Source organism: Pogonomyrmex barbatus, unplaced genomic scaffold (assembly GCF_055798465.1).
Source record: "Pogonomyrmex barbatus isolate J1 unplaced genomic scaffold, ASM5579846v1 scaffold8, whole genome shotgun sequence".
NCBI lineage: Eukaryota > Metazoa > Arthropoda > Insecta > Hymenoptera > Formicidae > Pogonomyrmex > Pogonomyrmex barbatus.
In genome coordinates, this window is record NW_028297182.1 from 8,453,412 (window position 1) to 8,475,662 (window position 22,251).

Genomic DNA, 22,251 nt, shown 5'->3' on the forward strand with positions numbered 1-22,251 from the left:
GATTCGGTACATATACCGAATAACACACATCGGCGTTGCCTCCGAGGTACATTTTTCGAAAGAACCGTCATATCTGGAAGTTCATAAATCATTTCGTTGAGCAGACGCATGGACAGCGGTAGCGCGGTAATTGACATGTAACTGAAATGTGACGTAATGTGTGTAATTTTAAATGATAAGCATATAATATTGATTGGAAGGAAAAAAAAAAAAACGAATAGAAAATAGCGGTTCTCGATTTTTATGTACCAATTTTAAACTTGATACATACCTGTAATAATTATTATAATTTCGTCAATGATTAATTAATATTACTTGTCTGTGCAAGTGGATGTCCTCTGTGTGCGTATGTGTATTGCTCTTATGAAACCATAATTAATTAAAATTTTTCTCGACGTAACAGAAAGATAATAGATTTTTAAGCTTAATAATATTTATGCGATCTGAAGCTGTAGATACAAAATATATCCCAGTTTAACATGAATGTCGCTAAAATGGTAAAACATATTTTAAAAGATAAAACTATGAAAAATTATATATGTCACTTTTTATTTTATCTTTGGAAGAGAATTTTACTTGTTAACTTTATATTTAAAATAGAACAATATCGACATTATTATCTTCAATACAGATATGATTTACGGATACCTAGGTATAATTCAGTTCTTTTAAAGAAAATCCGGTCACCAGAATACAGCGAAGGCATCTCTGATGCATCGCTGGTAGCAATAGAGAGAAGTAGAAGATAGATAGATGCCCCTCGGTTTGCAATCAGACTGTGTTGCTAATAAGAAACTACGAAGGCATGCCGACGTTAGGCGAGATAACGTAGGAAAAGCAACGTTAACCAGAAAGTGCCTGAGAGTTATTATGTATGTGGCGTGTACCTGGATACTAAGAGAGAACGTTGTTCAGCTCGACGAAGTACGTCGCGGTTGAAATTAATAACCACACGGTAACTCACTTCTTGAGAATCGCATCCAAGTCCACTCTCGATTATGGGACATGGAAAGGAATTTGCACACCGTAATCTAAGCGTCCATCACGTCGCGGACAATATCACTCTCGTGAAATTTACCAGACGATTGTATGATATCTGTCTGAAAATTACGGAGAGTAAAAATACGAATTTTAATTATTTCATTTGTTTGTGTGGAAGGAAAATATTTTAGAGTTTATTAAAGAAAATTTCGCATTTCATTTTAGAATTAATATTTAAGATATATCGAATAATCAAGTTTAGAGCAATTGTATGGTACATATTTTTTTAGAATGCAATATGAGCGCATTATGACTAATTGTAAGAAAATAAATTTATACTTATCATTATTTTGTGATCCTAAGAATAATAAAATCATATTTTTCCACAACGACAATGTTATATTATTTTTTTATTAAATTATTAATTTTATGTACTAATTTTCATGTGAAAAAAATCTTGACTCCAAAATATATTTAATAATATTTAAAAATCCAAATAATATGTAAAATTTAATTTTAAATATTAAAACTACTTAAAATTACAAATCCGCTGAGAATAATACGTAACAAAATAGTTCCATCGGTAATGGCCTCACCGCGCTTTAACCGAAGAATGCTCTGATCGGCGACTGCCGGAATATTTGTCCAGGGAAATCAGGCACAGTGTATAGAAATACCTGTTCCTTTTTTTTTTTTTTTGTACAATGATTTTCCCGCAGGGCTCGTACGTTCAGCTATGGGGAAGACCCGATGTGGAAGAGCCACGGAACGAGGAGGCGGAAGGAACGCGACGTACTCGCGCTCACTCGCTCCGTTGCTCGTGTAAATGCGGTTAATGGCAGAACCGTAATGCGGTTTACACGCATCATCTATGAGCAGGTACATGCGCGTATATGACTGGTGCTTGCGTTCAACGTTCACGAAATTCGTCGTTTCTGTTTTTCCTTCGCCGTATCCGCCGCGTTTTTTGAGAGTCACGTCGCATTTTTGCGTCGCCACTCGATCTCACCTCGGCTGTTTTATATCGAGAGCTTTTCGCATTCTCTGTTTTTCTTCAGCTTTCCACTGTTGAGGCCGCATCCGATATACTGTGTATGCTGTGTGCGGTGCATTACGATAAAACGTTTACATGAGAGAACGTATCCGTCGATTAATTTTATCCTCGTAATTGTGAAGAAAGCAAGATTTAATACGATTTCAAACGACGATTTTAAACGAGATTGTTATTTAATACATTTATTCGAAGGGGAAAGATTTGCATGTATTAAGTGGCTTTTCCTTCGTCCTAGCGCTACTGCATACTAAACAAGCGGATTTCTTTCTTTTAACACTTTTATCTTACTTTTATTTAAACTTGTGTTGTACCCTGCGTTGTAGGATACACGAATTTACAATATACGCGATACTTTTACAAAATATCTATAATAAATGTTTTTAAAAGTTAAACTATCTATACAAATATTAATTTATTATTAGTAGAAACAAATGATTTTCGTAGACCAAGAATACACGAAATAGGAAATATACTTTTAAATGTCCAGGATCTGTTGCATAAAAATCAGAATTCTCTTCCTGTAAGGGGATAATGTTGACTGAACATCTGTAAATCGCGACGTATAGGAACATAGGATCGACTGTCGTGTGTCGCAGTTTTCCTGATGCCGCGAACAGAAAGGAGTACGTTTACAACAAGCGATACACGGGGAAGGTCGTGATAAATTCTGATGCTCTCGCTCTGTCGCGCCGCGGCCGATCTCTCCGCGGAGAGAAAGAGAGAAAGTGCACGAGCAGAAGTCGCGATTCCGAATGCCGTGGCATTAGTGGGAGGATCGGCATTGTCCCCCCTTTCTCCGCATCTTCCTGCTATCCGCCTACCATCTTCCTCTTCGATCTTTCCTCGCTTCTCGGCTCTCGACGCGCGGATATACGCCGTTAGATTTATTCAAACGCGTGAATCTACCGGGCGATTTCAAATGCCACCGCGTTTTCTCCCATCCTTTTTTTCTTCCCCTCCGTGTCGCCTTCTCTCTTAGTTCGCCGCAGACGAACTAAGCTCCGTCATTGCCAAGCTCCGTCGCAAATGAGAGGAGGATGCGCACAGTGAATACCAAATTAATTCTATAATGCTGAAAGAAAATTGTTTTTCCTTCAGGACTGTTTGATATAAATCAGGGATAATGTTATATTTTTGCATTTTTTTTACGCTTTTAATTTTGTGAATCTTTGTAATTATTCATACAAATCAGCTTTCTATCTTTTTTTTTTTATACAAAATTTATATAAAATATTTATATAAAATATTTATATTTATATAAAAAGAAATATGTTTTTTATGTTTTTTATATATACACATAAAAATTATAATTTTTTAATATCTTAATTTCTCTTGTAATTACTTGTATATGTGGTCTTCTATTTTATATATGGCTTTCTATTCACTGTCAGAGGGCAATAAATGACTTTTTTTTCTATCTCCTTTTACTTTGTTTTCTATACGTACCAGAGATGAAATACGATGGCATACATGCCAAGTGAAACTCGTACGAGCGATCGGAAGGATAAATTGTGACTCTTGCGGAAAACGAACGAGAAGCCCAACTATAGTCCGATTCTCTTCTCTTCACTGTTTGCAACAAAGCCTGTCAAAGTTTCCGCATCGTTTTGTCGATCGACATTCCTTTTTCCCAATGAAACAGATCTACCATTGTTGATTAATTCTGCTGATAAAAAAATTTACGTAAATTGAATTTTATATTCGGAGAACATATATTCGGAATAATCTGAATCAATACTATTCATAATTTTGATAATTTTAATTAAGCTCTGTATTCTAGAATGTATTTGATTTTTAACAAAATGTATTTTTTTATTAGCGAGGGCATCTAAATTCCGAAATCAAAATTCTTGTTAAAATCAAAGAATGCTTAATTATTTAAGAAAAATTGAAAAGTACAGGAAATACAATTTCAAAGGTGTTACTTTATTTTTCATTTTACGCACACATGCGCGCGCGCGCGCGCGCGTGTGTGTGTGTGTGTGTGTGTGTGTGTGTGTGTGTGTTAACAAAACTGATTATATTCATGACAAAACGTAATGCGATTAATTTTTAAACATATCTTTTCTTTTAATAAAATATATCAAAATAAATTATTTTACAAATAAGTTATTTTATCAATTGAGTTTATTCAGACTTAAGGATATGATTTTCCATGACACATTGTTATATTACCGTAAAATGAAATATATCGATAGAGCCATGTCACCTTCGTGCTTGACGAGACTAAAAGAGGATAGAATTCGGGTGATTCGGATTAGAAGGCGGCGACATTTCGCAGAGGAAAGATTAATCGCGTCGTTCGTGTTGAACGAGTTTGGAGAGCGTGAAATCCCTTAGGTCAGTAGTGACCAACCTTTCTCTAATGTGCGCCAGCCACATTTCAAATGTCGTATTCGCGTGCTCTATCTAATGTCTTTTATAAGATTATTACATTATCCAGAACCGCACATAAAATCTAAAACTATCCGTTCTCTCTTTTGTAATTAGGTGATTAAGTGCCATTAAAAGGGAATTCTCTTGTCATCAGAGGCACGTGTCGCCGATTGGCCACCTGTACACTTCAAAATTTAAAACGTACATCTAATCTCGCTAATTCAACATTTGCATAAGCGAATTCCTGCACGCAATTCCAAGGGAAAACGCATTAGCTCTTGCAAGTCCCTCCTCGCAAGACGATTGCGGGTTCTCGTCGTAAGAAAGAGATCCATTGTAGAAATAGTTGTGCTAACGAGCCGGAATCATAATTATTTTCCGCAATCCTTATCGCCGGCTATTCGGCGCACGTCCGAGTCGCACGGGAGCGAATGAACTCCGCCAAATGGCGGCAATACGTAACAGCTAGTCTTAATAGGTATTATTACGTGGAAAATCTGTTCCGGGCTGTCGTGCGCTTCAGGCAATCGCAGTCATCTATTTCGTTAAGCCTCCTTTGACTCCCTGAAATGAATTTTACGAGATTACATGTTGCGTCAGACCGCGTCTGATACGGCACATTATTGCGAACTACGTGCAAGTTTGTTCCGCCTTGATGTGGACAGTTACTTTCTTCTCTCCATTATCTCTAATCCAGGCGCAGCATCATTTACCCGGCCTGCAACGAATTCTGAATGAAGGACGATTTATTTCTAAAAGGTTAACGTTTGCCATACTTGCAAGAGGGAAGTTGGATGGAGTGTAAAGTGAATCTGTGTCGATTAACCACGGGATAAGGCTATTTTTATAATCAAATCAATCTTCACGTCTCGTATTTATACCAAATTACGTAATTCTGTTGTGTCTTAATGTAACGATGTCCGGCTCTTATTCCCATCACGGAGCATCACGGAGACATTATGAGAGAAATTATCTCTCGAGTTTCCTTATCATCCTCGATCCACAATCCTCTCAAGCTCCTATATGTCTCGTTCGTCAGATCTGCGTAGCGTTTTCTTCGATCACGCGATTCCTCGTTCCGCTTATCTCGTGAGATATCTTATAAATAGAAGTCCGAGCGAGCGAGAAGTGCGGAAGCGACAGCCGGTCGATCCTGCCCGCGTGAGTTTTACACTCGAATAATTCCGTGCATCTTATCGGATCATTACGGTGCCAAGGATGCAGCCTCGGGCGGGTGTATTCTTGGACTGATTCCTCCTCCATCCCGCCGCGACAATGAAATCCCGGCGTTTCTGTTCCTTTTCTCGGACACTCTTTCTTAATGGACACCGGCGTCGCATCGCGCACCAAGTTCAACGATCCGGCACCGTTGCTCTTCTCTCAGAGCAGGGAGAGACGACACTGTCTCTGTGTCGTTGGGCGGGATGGCGAGAATTTTTGGCTATTTTCGACTTCAAAGTCCCTCCTTTCGCGATCTCGCCCTCCCGGTCTCCTGGCACTCCGGCTCGTCTGGCTCGCTTCAAATGCTTTATTTTCGCGAGTGAATCGCTTGCGAGTCGCGAGAGCGGAAACCGGTATATAAATCCCTATCGCTTCAATTTCTGATGTCGCGGAGATAGGAGGGAAATCTGATGGCGTATTTATATCGTTAAGCGCCACTGATCTCAAGTTTTGTTTGTCTAATATATTACTCGTCGATAAAGGAAGAGAATCGGGCAATCGTGTTTAGCGTCACCAAGTGTGACGGTGCCGGTTTATGCTATTCGTTGCCTTTTCATTGCCACGAACCGGCATAAAGAGTTTCTTGTGCGCATCCATGGAAGTTGAAATATAAAGTCAGTCAATACTCTAATTTCAATCTATGGACTCTCTATGTCGTCGTACGAGCTGTAAGCAGAACCTGGGAGTGCCCGACTGATCGAACGGGAAACAGAGACGACTCTATCATCTCGGCATTGAAAGCACTTACACGGCGATGAAAAGCTCTACGGAAAAAGGAAATCGCGGACCAGTCGTACCGGAATTTTTGTCTTTCTCTTTCTCATTCTTGTTCTAAGTAACATTTTCATTACTCGTCTCTCCCGGACGAGAAAAGTTCGTCATTAACCTCCAGTGTAGCCACTACCATTTATCACGGTGACATTTGCCAAGGGAAAGAAAGAAAGAAATAAATTTCAAGAAGAAAAGAGAAATAGAGGAAGATAAAGAACGATAGAGAGAGAGAGACGATGCGAATTTAATGATAGATAATAGATGAATAGAGGCAAATCCGAAGAATTTGTTAAAAAGATGATAAATCTTTCTTTACTTTGTTTATGAATGATAATATAGTAAAAATATATAATTTAAAGATATCAAACAATTAAAAATGCTATTAATTGATTAATAATATTATTAGATTAAAAGTACCCAAACAACTTGTCTAAAAGATATCTTAAAAGTATCCTAAAATCATGTTTCTTGAGAATTTTGAAAAAAAAAAAAAAAAACGTTTTGTTATCTATTTACATTTCTAACATTGGAATCTAAAAAAATTTTAATTTTAATTTTCTCAGTTTACCCTCGATGTATCTGGCTAGAAAAATATACGATGATCGTGAAAAATCTCACACTATAGAAATCCTCATTTAATCAAACGTGACGTTGCGACAAGTTTGGTTTCTTAGCGTCATTTTTGAGCGATGTTTGTCTCGTTCCGCCCTTGACCGTGATAAAGTGTGTTGTCTATTTAATAAATTGCGTCCCTGATATGCGGCAGACATAGCCTGTAGAGAGCGATATAACTTGATCGGACTTGGCCCGTAACGCGATACACGCGAACGCTTCATTAATGCCGATTGAAAGTAAAGAAAATTAGTTAATAGTGTGCATTGATTGCTCGAAGTTTTCGCTATCGCCTTTTACATTCAAATGGACGAACCATAATCCACTTTCTCAGATTGCACAGCTTGTCATTTTTTTTTTGCTATAGCAATAAATTTTGTTCCACAAGAGGAAAGTATTTATTATTAAAAATAAATTATAGCAATCAATCGTTTGCTTGTTATTTATTAGACGAAAAAGATTTTAAAGATATCTAATTTTTAATATATTTATCTAAATTTAATATTTAATATATAAATTGCTCTAACATATTTATCCCCATTGATAAATTTATCTCTAAGAATATTAGAAACTATTAAAACTATGTTTGCTCATCAAATCTTAACTTTTTAAACAAAAAAGAGTACTGAAACAGTTGACGTAGAGAGTTAATCGTATTAATATTTTAAAGTGCCAGAGAGACTTACTCTTCTATATTATCAGCAAGCTTCATAAAACTAACTCAATATCCTGCATGCAAGAAAGAGAAAGAGAGATAATGTATCTCAACATCTCCCGAGTATTTCGCGAGGGAGTTAAATTCATGGCAGTTTCGCTATAGCCGGAAGAATCCCAAGCTTTGGATATATCGTAAATTATCGATCTACAGCGCGATCGTCGACGCTTTAAACAGAAGACGAAGGTGAAGGAAAGGTAACGGGGCGGCGATGGCGATTCCGCTTCGCAGACACGCCGTAAGCCGGGAAAGCCGTAAGCCGTCGACCGGTGGAATTGGCAGAGAGCATCGGGAAACATCAATAGTCAGCCTCGCGGCCGTCAATCGTCGCACGTAATACACTCGCGCGCGCGATGCCGCCGCGCCGCGTCGCGCCGCGCCGGCTCTCGGCTGTCTCCGGCCGGGCTCGGCCGGCCTCGGCCGCCAACATTGTCCCGCGTTGTCAGTCCGCGACGAGCCATCGCATCGGGTGTTCGTTGCGCGCGCGCGCGCGCGGGAATTTGTACGATCAGCGGGAAAATGTGACGGTTTTCGAATGGTTAAGAGACGATGGTGTCGCGAGTCTGTCGCTCCCCTTTCCGTACGGGATGAAACAATAGGAGGTGTGTCTCTCCCCCGAGTGAGTGATCCGCGAATTCGATCGTTCTGCATTCGACCGGTGTGATCGTGACGAGCGTTTTCCGACACTCGTGCAGACTTGTTTTATATATATATATATATATATATACATATATCGACACGATTTTGACTTCCAGTCTAGTAGAGAAACGGAGGTAAGCGTGATGGAGTAGACGAAGATAAAGATTTAAAGTAATGCTTTGCGAGATAATTTATCACGGATTCGTTCGAGTTTGGCAATTTGATGATCGACCACGTTCATCCTTTGTCGTATTTCTAGGAGCCTCTGATGTGCGATTGGAAATAAAGAATTTCTCTCGGATGCTGCCGTTTAATTGATTATTATTAGCGTGTCACGTTCCATTTAAATATGACGTAATGGATAAATTTACGCCACGGAAATGTAATGTAAATCTGTCCCGTTAAAGCCTAAGCGTAACATAAATCTGCCGCGTTAAAATATCCTGTAAAATGTAACAGTAGGGAACGTGCTCTCCAATGTGGAGCAGGGACGACGATAATCGTTCGTATCGAAAATTCGGCGAATGTCATCGCGCGAAATTGGAATGTATTTTGTTTCGTGAATTTTCATTTAATCCGTTCGAGATTAATGGAATCCGCGAACGAGTACCCGACATGCGCAAGTGTAAAAGATATAAAACTTAATATTTGCAGTATCAGATAGAAGCGATACGTCATTTATTATAATGTTTATATCTCTATATTTTGCATATTTTTCTTTTCAAATAATACTACCGAGATATATTTAAAATAAATAAATAAATATATAGGAACATTAGTAAAAATATTTTGACAACCAAAGATTAAGGACATGCACATTGACATTTTTAAATTAAATATTAATTACTATAATTTTAATTTTCGATCTTAATATTACGATTTATTATTATTAAATTTATGAACAAATCCTTGGAAGCCCCGGAAACTTGTAATATTATTCATATCACTGTAGAGCTACATTACTAGCTTACTGTGATATTAATAATGAAATTTTACTAGAGACAGATCCCTGCTCCGAAAGGTGACCCTTTCATGATGAGATTCTGCCAAGCATTTCGATGCAAGATTTGATTCGCGAGTTGCAAAACGTGACGGCATGTCTCTGCGCACACGGGAGGAGAGAGGGGGGGGGGGGGCTCGAGAGTCCTCAAGCAGCCGAAGTTTCTTTCAGGCACATTTATCTCGATCGTGCGACAGCGCAACGCAAACATAGAAGATGGTGAAAAAGAGAGAGAAGAAGAAGAGGGAGCAGAGAGAGAGAGAGAGAGAGAGAGAGAGAGAGAGAGAGAGAGAGAGAGAGAGAGAGAACGCGGCAAAAAAATCGACAGGAATATTTGGAGGTCATCCTCGAAGGGCCGTTTTGCATTTCACGTATGCACACACCTACGCTTAACTCTTCAAAACGCGAAGTCGAAAGTAAACGGTCCACGGAAAGGCGACACGGCTCGCCTTTTCGCGATGTGCATATCGAGTTTCGCTAATAGAATTGAGGTCGCCGGCGACTGGTTCCTAAGTCGCGATTGAGGCTTCTAGGACTCGAACGCGAGAAGACTAGGACGGTCTTACTCTTCGATCGTGACCTTTAGTCGCTGAGTGAATAACTAATTGCCAACCGGTTGGTACGTAATTCGAACAATCGAATCGATTTCACTGTTATAATCACGTCGCGACCGAGATTCTAATGATTACCTCCACAGATTCCAGAGGGAGGTAGAAAAGCTGGGTTACAGCGTCTCGTTTATTTACAAGATAGTTATAAATCGATGTTATAAATCGTGAGTTAAAGACTCTTCTTTATTCCGAGCGATTTATATATACATGCGCGTTAAGTCTATATTTATGTAGGTGTGTGCGCATAACAAGTAACTGTATATTGGTCATAAGTGTGAAGTGAAGTGTCATCTCGTCTCCCGTTGACTCATTATACTCGTATTGGTGACGATAACATCCGTTAGAAATCTGAAGATGTTGGATAAATGGCGGTAGGCTCAGATGTGAAATCGGATTGCGCGTATAAGGCGGCTAATCGGGAAATGGTTTGCCGTCTGGCCGTTAGCTAACTGAATTTTCCTTCCTTCTTTATGATATGTATAGAGATAATTCAGAAGGAGGCAACAAGCTGTACTATCTCGGGATTAGCTATCCGGATGGTTAGCAGTGAACGCTGCGACTCTGTCTATATGTTTCCGGAACCAGTAATGAATTCTAAACTCTTGGGCTATGTTGCAGCAGCAGTTCAAACTAACTAATCCCTAATCCCTTAGCGATTCCCAGCGATTCTCGCTTGATTGTAGACTTATTTATGCAGAGAAATTCAATTAACTGAAATTCTTAATTGGTAATTTTTAAAAAGCCTTTGTTTTCTTGATATTTACTTATGTCATATTTTTAAAAATTTTATTAATTGGAATTAATTTTCAATATTTGCAAGCACTTTTAATAATATTTTAACATTTGAAATTTGTTATGTAAATTTCATTATATTATTCATTATCAAATAATGAATGTGAATCGTGTTTGCCAATTATACTGCATATTATTATACTGCATAGTATAATATATAATACATTTTATATGTATTTTATGAAATACAACATAGCGTTGAAGTCCCTAATAAATCGCGTTATAATTACAATCGTACATTATACGGATGAACAAAAGGCAATTTTGTTTTATTAATAATCTCTAACGATAGACGCTTTAAATAATGGTGTCCCCTTTTTTATCGTCGTTTACAAACAAAGTTCGATGCATTTTTTCTCGCGGAGAATAAACGGGGGAGGGGGAGGGGGGGCGGCGCAGGGGGCGAAAAACCATTTGCCCGGTAAATAGCTTTTGCGAGATTTTGCATAATTAAATATAGACAGCTGGTCGGCCGGCAGGCAGTAACTAGACGCGTGGACCTTCACCGCTTTGTCTTACATCCACGTTGCCGTCTGTTTGCCGATCGTTTCCAGATTTGAAATTCTAGCCGCGTCGTGGCCATCGCCTTGCAAAAGTCCGACGCGACGCTATTATCCCCGAGGAAGAAAATTGCTGAAATTTCTGCCGCACGAATAGTGCCGCATTTTTGCAAGCCCTCGCCGACTCCATGCTGTTTCGTTAATTGCTTTACATCGGGGTACTTTGCGATATTGCTGCTGAATCTCCCTTCGCTATTCCATAGATAATCTTAACAGAAACTTCACAATTTTCAATCTTTCGCACATCGATGATACTTTTTTCGTTGCGTGTTTCACGTAATAATTATGCATAAATTAAATTTTGATAAATTACACAATTACATAAATAATTTAATAAATTAGTAAGTTCACAAAATAAGTAATTTTGATAAATTACATACACGGTATGTTATATACAAATGTCTTAAATAAAAATATATGTTAATCTTTAAATCCTTATAAATGTCAAATTTTTATTGCAAGTAAATTAAAATTAAAAATTCAGATTACTTTGTATCATTTATTTAACAATAAGTGGCACGATAAAACTTGAATGGGTATTACGCAGCTGTAAAGTTACGATATGCTTTTCAAGGTTTCGACGACAAATAAACTCCCCCTCCCCCTCTCTGTCCTCACAAATCCGCTGGGTTTTACCATCGTCTAGCAGGACTTTTACTGTTAGATAGACATCGACTTAAAGTTGCATTCCTTCGTCTGTCTCACGCGATATCGTGTGCCGGTTTTCGTAGAGCAAAAGCTGTTATTATTAAGCTTCGGAATTTTTGAATTAGATATTTAGGTTGTAATTTTGTGAATTATTTTTGTATAAATTAGCAAATTCTCTTTCAAAACATAGTATAATGAATACATCGATCATAGCAATTTTGATATAATTATAGAACATCTAGTGCGTGATGTAATTTCCTTTTCTTAAAAAGATAAAAGATTTCTATCTTCTTATTAGCAAGCTTAACGTCTTGTAATGATGAAATGTTTTGTATTTTTTAATTAATAATTTATCTTTAATGATAATCTATTTAATTTCTTTCATATATAAAGTGAGATTTTATTGCCGATCGTTTTCCAATATTAGTTACATTACGTTTCTCACGATATACATTATTTGAGAAAATAAAATCTGGAAAGAAAAAGTAATTCCATTATTGCATTCGGGATATCCGGGTAGATCGTCATCGCGGAGAAACGAAACAGTGATTCTACGGTCGCGAAAAAAAGTTCAATTGCCCGCTATGGGTTCTCAAGGTAAGATGGATCGTAATAAGCCCTTGAACCCTCGGGCACGAGTCGGACTTTAAGATCGATGTCACAAGAAACTTGCAGGTCTTTGCCCTGGCGATTGTTAAGGTTTTATTCGGTATACTCTAGTATTGCTCGTTAGAAACAATAACTTTGCAATAACTGTATATTAAGTGTACACAACTCACGCAGAAAAAGTAGAAGGAGAATTATTTCTTCGTAATTATTAAAAAATTTATAGTAGTGTACTTTTCCTCAGGAAACAATGGAAACATCTCTCGTTTGTACTTTAACTTTTTTTACACTGTAATCTTGTACAAACACAAGATACACAAAGATAAACGTAATAGAGCGATGTTGCTTATTATATCGTTCTTTTAATTCTTTCGATTTCCAAGAGTATTTAGATAATTATGTAACACAAAAATTTTTTATTTCTTTTTTTATTATTTTATCTTCATTTTTTTATTATTATTTTATCTCTATTTAATTATTATTTTTTTATTTTGTCTTTTATTGAAAATACTCTCACGCAAAATTATAACTATCTAAACACACACACACACACACACACACACACACACACACACACACACACACACACACACACATATACAAAATAATATCTATTGTAATAAAGATATAGTCCTATATTCATTGTGTACATAAGCGCATGACAATGAACGTTGCAAATCTTAAAATATCCTCCACAAAATCTACACTGTGTTTTATGTACATCGCAACTTCGAACGAAGAGAAGGTTAGCTTCGTTTCTTACCTTTCGCTCGATCGAGCGCGAGGATCAACAAGCGAAATGGTCCGCGCGCCGGAGTAGAACGTCGGGGTCTCTGCAAACTTCTGCTTTGACTGTATAATGTTACCATAGCGTCTTCCGTTTGATCCGCAGCCGAAGTTACTGAATTCCCAATAAAGTCCCGCCCATGGTCGCCATGGGTGGGAACCGCGTCGTAGTTGTCGTCACCCGCATCGTCGAACTTGGAGATACTAAGTTTACGTTATATCATATCAGGGCGATTGTGTTCTTCCGATCATCAGAAGGCATGATCATCATCGGTTGCCGTCGTTGTCGCGCCTCTGATCGAGTCGATATTCCCGTTTCGGCGATCGCAAGACACCGAGAGTAGCCTCGATGAGCGTGTCCTTCGAGTCCTCACGACAAAATTACAGAGACTCGGATCGCTCTTGATTATACTTCTTGCGCCTGCAATTACTTCTGTTCGTCCAAAGATCGAAAATCGATTTGCAAGAAGGCCACACACCAATCTATATTTATTAATTCATACGCGTTGCAGAATCGGTTTTTTTTTGCTATGCTAGTTTTTTAATTATTCGCATTGTACTCACTCTTATTGTAATATTATAATTATATTTTATATCGTTTGCTCTTTTGTCATCCATACAGAATCTTTTAGTAATGCTAAAATTAAATGTTGTTTTTTTTTTTATAATTTAAAAAAAATAAACTTTACATATTTATGCGCGATAAAATATCTGTCATTGATTAAGAAATTGAAGAATCTAGTCTTACAAGGCTTATTGCGCGATCTTGTCAATTTCGTATTTTAAGAAATCATGCAGGCAATGTCCAAGTAAGAAATTGCATGGCATCCTTAGCCTCATCTCTGCACAAATCTCCCTCGTATTCTTGATTTAAGAAAGCATTCTGTTGAACTCGCCAGAAGGCGGCTTTCCTCTCAGCTGATTCGATCTCGCCTGCTCGATTCTCTCCTTCCCTCTTTTGACTTCTGTCTCTCTTTCTCGTTCGCTGTGTACAACATAACATCAGCGCTGTTACTTATATTTTCCTCGAGGCACAGGCCGCATAACCGACTTACATTCAGACAGTGTAACGCGTTTTCTAGAAAGCACTCTTGCGAATTTAAATGAACATTATCTACGCAGCGATGGCGTGCACGAATAAATCCACCGTCGTTGCAAACTATATTACATACTTAAGATACCTCGCTTTCCTCACCCGTGAATTTTTAATTAACCATATTGTTTCAAAATTCCCACGCGGTGCAAACTTGTACGTACGCGCACATTAATAGTATAACTAATTGAAATATTAATAATTAGGCTAATGTAAATCACAGAAATATCCGAAATAATAATCGGAAATTTAATAGCGAAAATGATAGTGTAATTATATTACGCTGTACGATTATACAAACAAGTATATAATTTTTTGATGCAACATTCATTGATGCTCTCATCCCACGCCGTAATTGCGTGAGTTGCCTTAATTACCTCTACAAATGATTTTACTTCCAAACGATTCGATTCTCCCTCAGATGGGACTAGATTTTTGAAGACTATCAGACTAAAGATCATCGTTCCAGCTCGGAGCCAATCGGGATCTCCCATCAGCTCTCAAGGATTTAATTTCATCCGCTATTCGTCGCCGGCCGTACCGCGGGCATCATTAGCGGCCGCGGTAACGCCACGGTCGCGCGTACGTAATTAATAACGCGCGTCTCGACGCGCGTTTCATTCGCTCAATTATCCGTAAAGTTTGAGGCAATTATACTGGGAGCTCTCCCTCCCGTAGGCCGCGACGGCGGCAAAAATGGCGAGAACACTTGAGATCCCCCCCGGCCCGCGGTGACGTTACGCGCTGCCTCCCGCGGTCGGTCGGTCGTTCGATCGGTCGGTCGGTCGGTCGGTCGGCCGGCCGGCGGTCGTTATCGGTACCGCTGCACCTGGTATCCTTGTTCTCGCCGCGGATTCCCAGGAGCCGTCCTGCCGTCCGATGTTTACGAGGGGATCGCGGCTGTCGTAAGTAGGCACTTCGCTTCTGCCTCCAGCCACCTCTCTCTTCCTCTTCCCGTCCTCCTTCCGCTCTTCCCCCTGCCCCCCTCCCCGCCCCCTTCGCTCCCCTTCCCCCTTTTCCCCTCGTCGGTTCTTCTCTCTTCGGCTTTCGCCGAAGAGTAGGCATCTATAAGGTTTTCATGGTAGACCGGAACCACGACCACGGTCCAGATGCTCTCGCTCGCAATGCGGATCCTCGTGGCCGCCTTCCCTTCCCACCGTGACCTCTACGTGAAATGTCAAGGTGCGGATGCCTGCCTTTTGCGGATGAATCCGCAGGACACGACGTCGATAGCCACGGATATGTATTCTAGCGGCGTTCCCTTTTCTGCCTCGGCTTTACGAGCCGGCCTTTTTACGACGCGGGTCGCGCCCAGTCGATTCAGTCGCGATGCAACGGCTCGCCGATGCACCTGTGACCAGGAATAGTGACGTTCCTGTGTAAATATCGGATGTTTATGCGTATGTTGGTTCCTTTTTTTTAGTCAAGGAGGTTCCCAAGAGATAGTGAACAACGAAAATTATGAAGACAATTAAGAAATGTCGGGAAAATCAGAAAAATGAAAAAGATTCTTAAATTTCTGCGATGAACGTATGAAGGATTTATCCTGATTATTATGTCTGTAAAGAAATATAAAAATATAGGGGGGGGGGGAGAGGAATATAGAAAGCAGGTAATAACATTATTTTTTGTTTATGATTGCGAATAAATTATAATATTTAAATTTAATCGAGGTGAATTATCGCTTTAGCGGCTGCGTTTTCAATAAACTTCGCTATTTCCTAAGCAACGTTCTCCGTAATGAGATAATTTGAAGATGTAGCACACCTGAAATTATAGGGAACTGTATTTGATCCCAGATCGTTTATTCGCATGTTATATAACGGATCAAGGAGATACGATAATGATCTTCGTCTGACGTTTTGAAGAGATGTTAATGCGAGTTACGAGCGATGATCGTCGACCTCGCACGTGTAGAACGGAGGGAACGTGATTTCGACAGGCTCCCATTGTTAACTTCGCAATAGTCGATAGTTCGCGCCGGGAAGGTAAGCTGCTGAAATTATCGTGCAAGATCGTTGGGTCAGTATGTGTTAATCGAAGGAATCGGAGAAGAAATCTTAGGTGCTATTTTTCGGTTTCCGCGCAATTCAGCACGATAATTTATCGAGAAAATCCTCGTCCGTAATTGAAGCCTCAAAAATCGAAGATAATTCCGCTATTGTGACGAGGCACACACATATATATATTTTAACGTTCTCACGTGTACATATTTCACGATAACATCTCCGTTCTCCACTGTCCATATATATATTTCACGTTCAATGAACACAATGATAGGAGGGAAAGTTACGAGACGCCGTTTCTCATTTACCCGCGATTAATTATACCAAATTATGAGCGAGGATCTTTTCGCCGACCATAATTTCCCTGCGCTTTTCGGCTACGCCCTCGCAAAAAAAATCTCGTGCGATCCGGTAATTTTTCTCTCTGCCGTGTACCCTTTTCTTTTTCGTCCTTCGTCGTACGCTTTACAGGACAAGGGGAAGGAAAGGGCAGAGGGCAACGAATTCTACGCCGTAGTCACGAAACGCGATTACACGTTCGCCCGCCAACTTCGAACTCTGGATGCGAACGACCTCTCCGGACGGTCGCTTTCCTTATCCTCTTCTTTCCCTCCCTCTCTCGCTTCCTCTCCCATCTCGTCTTTCTCTCCTTCCCTGTCATCTTTGCTCCTCGTGCGTGCTCCACGCGCGAGCTCTCCCGGTAAACTCTTGGGCGCGAAACCAGTTCACGCGTCGTGATCTTCGGCACGATCGTCGCAGAACGGAGCATGATCTTCATCTCCGCCACACGCATTGCACACACGTGCAATAAATTTGGCGCACGCGTATCTACGAAAACGCAAAATCTCGGTCGTTCATGCAAATTGTGGATTACCGATAATTGGCCATGATCGAAGAACGCTCGAGGCTGATCGCGTCGATTTCGAGCATTCGATTCGGAAATAGACAATAAACGCTTCTCTCTCTTCATTTTCCTCGATGCAATATTCCTGTAGCAATATTATTTACACTGACCCAGATAGCTGCTATCAAATAACTCAATTATTATTTGATGAATAAATAAATATCGGAATTGCATGACATATGATATGATTGAACATCGAATTTGTTACAAGGATTTTCAATTTTCTGGACTTTATTGAATTTTTTGAGTTCAATAATTAATTTCTGATAAATTTAATTTTTAATACCAACATTTTTTAAATGTTTATTTTTTATTTCTTTTATAATTGATTTAAATAAAGTAGAATAATTATGTGAGCAGTTACAAATATTTTGGAAAATAATTAATTTCAATGACATAAATGTTTTTGTGAATTTGAGATATAATATAATATTGCATTGTTAAAATTTTGAATATTTTGTAGATTTTTGTATTGCAAGCATTTGTTATATGAAAATAACGTTTTTGAAAATATTTTTATGTACAAGAACAACTTTATTTGAAAACAAAAAATTTATTTTTTTTTTATCAATACTTAGACTATAAAAAAATTAAAAAAGCAATATATTTCATCATCATTGAAGTTCTACATGACATAATAATAATTTAATGATTCCGCGAAACATCCTGGTTGCCACGAGCTCTATGAAAACGGGTCAATGGCATTATATGAGAACGATTCGTAGACTGGATTATGTGTCCTTCGTACGTACGACTAACGATTGCGTATTAGATGTTTGTCAGATATAAATACATCGGTATTTGGCCGGTTGGTATGCGAATCCTTTATGTCAGCGTCGCTAACATTTTCCTCTTTTTTTCGCGAAACCCGTTTTTTTTCTCTTTTATCTGCGAGTCCCTCGGGAAGTTGTGCCGCGTAAATACGTGTAAATAATTTATCGGTACTGGAGAGATAGCGGAACGCCAGTGTCATAATTTACATCTGGCTCGCGCGCGAGAACCACGAGATAATTAATGTCTCATTCCTGCTTAACCCTTTCGCTCTCAGTCTATTTCCACTGTTTTGCACTAAAATGTTCTCACATCACGGTTTTGACATCGTTAAAAGAAAGAATTGTATGCGAATAAAAACAAAATTTATTCGCACTAAACATTACGAGTCTGATAAAATGTATTTTATATTTAATATTCAAGCGTTTAAATATTAATTTGAAATATAATTTTTTTTTTTAGTACACGTATAATAATAATAATAATAATAAAATGCGTAATAAATATTTACGTAAAGTATATTTAATATAGAAATAAATTGAAAAAGAGAAGGCACTTAAACGCACGAAGAACGGCGTTCCAATCTCTTGTTCCACATACGCACGTCTCGTGATCGGCGAGTGACAGCGAGTGACAGCGAGAAAGTGAGTTCCTTCATCGTGCTCTTGAACTTGAAAGATTCGTAATGACAGGTTAGCACGGGCTAGCCGTTTGCCCGAGAAAGCGAGCGCGTGTTGAGAGAACGCGCGACAGTCCCCGCTTTCCTTCTCGCGCGTGTCTCACGCGTATTTGACACGGTAGGCTCCTTACGAACGACTTTGTCATGCTCAATGAATTCATACAAGGAGACCAGATCGAAGATTACAGGCTTGAAGCTGTCGCGCCTGTCTGTCACTCTTAATTAATTAGTACACGCCTCGACATTTTAATTCTACATATGTTGACACCAATTAATTGGTTAACAAAATATTTTTTTTTTTTTTTAATTTTGGCTGTTTCATTTGGATCATTTCGATGGAATTGCCAACATGATACCAAATTTTTGAGATTAATGAGACATAACATTTGCATATCTCCTGTGAAAAGGAAACTTTTTTCTCTATTTGATTATGACACGCTCTGTTACGAATTTAAAACAGATCTTGAGCAAAAAATTAATAAATTACTATAATAATTTCTTTAATTATATCTGTTATTGACATTAATAGTGTGATTAAGTGTGACATAGTGTGTTGCTGTGAATTTTTGAGTGAACAACTTATTATCCACAACAACTTCTCTATTTGGCCTATGACTTTGTGTTCATGTTATCTCGTAACTCTTCTTCAACATGTTATACAAGAGATGGACAGGCAACATGCAATTAATTACAAACTCACTTTAATTAAATAGAGACCTCCTGAGGCGACTCAGCAAATATTGTCTTGTAGGGCTTGAGACTAAAATTTTTAATTTCAAAATAAGAAGATTTTATTTCATATTTTTATATTTTCTAAAAAAATCATACATTTTATATAAAGACATTTTCAAGGGATACACTTCTTAGTTAACGAAAGTAACAAAAAGTATTTTTAAAATTAGTTAGTATTTTTAAAGTTATAAATATTTTTTTAAATAATTTCTAAATAATTTTGAATTTTAACTGTAATATTGAATTTTGAAGAATTTTGAAGAACATGAAAAGACAATTGTGATGTTACATTAGAAAAATAATTAATTCTCAATTTCGGATTTATTCATGCATTATGATAGTTATTGCGTTAAATGTGCCACGTCAAGAATTTAAAATCGGAATCGAAGAGAAATTGATCAATTTCTAGTTCCTCTTCCGTTTTTTACTTTAAGTCGGCAAATAATTAGAAGCTGAACCTAATTAGGATGGTAGAGCGCGTAACTTATGGAAAAAATCGGCAGCGCGCGTCGGTGGGAGTTATTATGACGGTTATTAGTCTGGCGTGGGGCTAATTTATGAATGCCATTAGAAAAATGCCATGATTACCAAACCCATACCGATATTTACGATCTGGAAAGAATTGCTATGTGTAGAATTGTACATGTATCTTGTATTGCACAAATACGTATAAATATTCTTAGTGCATACAAGTGCATAATGAAAGGATGAACGTGGTACGACAAGTGAATATAATCAATATTTAGGTTCTCTCTTCTTAGAGAAATTTTTTATATATATTTTTTTATCTGAATCACGTCCAAATCTAGATCTGAATTTAAATTCTTCAATAAATTCAACTGGGTTAAACCCTTTGTATATAAAAGATTTTATATACAATATATTTTTTTCTTTAAATATCTTTGGATTAAGTTTTTATTAAATTTTATTAAATTTTTTTTTTTTTTAAACCGTTTGCGAAGCGGAAAAAGTTTAGATCCTCGAACGAAGGATCTATCATTAAAATTTTACGCAAGGGAAACGTAGAGCACTCTCTGTGTATCTCGCATCGCACAACGGACGAAGAAACTATTTCCACACCATTTCCAACACGCGAAAGATCCCAACCGATTCTCCCCAGACGAACGAATGCGAGTTACCGTGAAATGAAAAGGTGAGGCTTGCAGTGGAGCGAGGAGGTGGGTTTCACGTGAGACGTAAGGGCGGTAAGAATTTGTGGAAAGAATTGATGCTGCACGAGATATATATATATATATCACCGTGAGAAAAGTTCGACGCTCCGCCGAGCGCATACACTGCGGGTCTTATTAAGCGGGCAGCGCGCGCGCGCGCGCGCGCGCGCACGCGGAGAGAAGGACTTTGCGGTTTTCGCGCGCGAGAGAGTATTCAACCGAAAATGGCATTGACGCCCCGATGCCGCGGAGGCGGCGGCGAGAACCTTTCCGAGGAATTGGCGAACGAGGATGAGGGGACCAACGGGAATAATTTCGAGCCCTTGAGCGACTCCTGCGGCGAGAGCGATATGGAGGGCCTCGACCTCTCCCTCTTCGAGCCGTCAGTCGACGCCGCTTCCTGGTGCGACAGCCGCGTCCACGCTGGAACTCTTCACATTTTGGTCCATTACTGCGGTAAGTCGTGCCTGCACGAGATATACGTCTCCCTCTTCGTTTTTCTGTTTTCGAAAATCTACCTACGACAGACAGATTTGGCTCTCAATGAAAAAATGATTTTTGGTCATTTTTTTCCTGGCTCCGAGCGGACCCTCTATTTACTCATTATTCTAGAAATTATATTCGATTTGTATTTTAATGTATTTATTATTTAGTTTGTATTTTATAAAAGAATGCTGCTTTATTATGAAAATAATTTTCTTTTTCGTGATTTCGAGGCATTATTTTGTGTAACGAAATCAAGTCATTTATAAATTTTATCAGCGAATGTCGAGTCTTTTTACAAATGTTGCTTTTCTTTGAACTGAGATCAGTGACTTGTGCTGGATCCAGAAATCGAGCGCTAAAAAACAAAAAGAGACACAAGAACGACATATAACGTTATTACATTCGTTCCGGCTGAGGTAACAAATGCGCGCGATCTTTTAGGATTTACGTCATTGCTCGGCAACGCTTTGTGAACTCGTATGTCGCCGTGAACTCAGGACGCCGTGTTCGTGCAGGACGAAGAGGCAGTCGTCATTTAAATCCGTATTTAACACGTGGCCGTTCTCCTTTTCTTCCTTTCTCGTTTTTTCTTTGCCGTCTAGATACGATGTTAAAGCGATATTCTGGCGCCACTCTGAATAATATCCTCGATATAAGATCCTGCGCCTGACCAGCACGCGTGGCGTGTGCGAGGGAAAACACTTGCGCCATTATTCCATAGCCATAGGCCAATTGCCAATTGCTATCCCTTTCGGATAATTGCTATTAACATACAATACGGCCGTACAGCGCACGTGTCGAAAGGGATATTCTCGCTCGTGATTTACCATCGTGAATTCACGAGCCTTGCGGCCAAGTCTGGAAGAAAGCGAATCTACACCGGTTCACTCTTTTCACGATGATCACTCTGAACAACCTGAGAAAGAGCAAATTTTATAAATTGCTCCTACAAAGATAATCATCCGTTTTTTTTGTTCAAGAAAGTATTTTATTTTTGCGCATTAAATTTGCAACATGGAGCAATTTGCAATTCGGA

At 38.7% G+C, this 22,251-nt stretch overlaps 1 protein-coding gene and 1 long non-coding RNA gene across 3 annotated transcripts in view; one reads left to right on the top strand and one right to left on the bottom strand.

The window, feature by feature from the left end:
- Positions 1-4,144: 4,144 nt before the first annotated feature.
- LOC105422681 (uncharacterized) lies at positions 4,145-6,136 on the bottom strand. 2 transcript variants are annotated; one of them, XR_967284.2, is made up of 2 exons: positions 5,188-6,136; positions 4,145-5,129 (listed from the first exon to the last, which is right to left on the bottom strand). It is a non-coding gene; the product is annotated as an uncharacterized LOC105422681 (long non-coding RNA). The 2 variants fall into 2 exon arrangements; XR_967283.2 differs by having other exon boundaries at positions 4,145-5,141.
- Positions 6,137-7,865: 1,729 nt separating this feature from the next.
- LOC105422679 (uncharacterized) overlaps positions 7,866-22,251 on the top strand; it is a 130,142-nt gene continuing 115,756 nt past the window's right edge. Inside the window, exons 1-2 of the mRNA XM_089083980.1 lie at positions 7,866-8,503; positions 20,574-21,185. Coding sequence (XP_088940106.1) covers positions 20,954-21,185 — 232 coding nt within the window. The 5' untranslated portion in view covers positions 7,866-8,503; positions 20,574-20,953. The remainder of the gene's footprint in view (positions 8,504-20,573; positions 21,186-22,251) is intronic.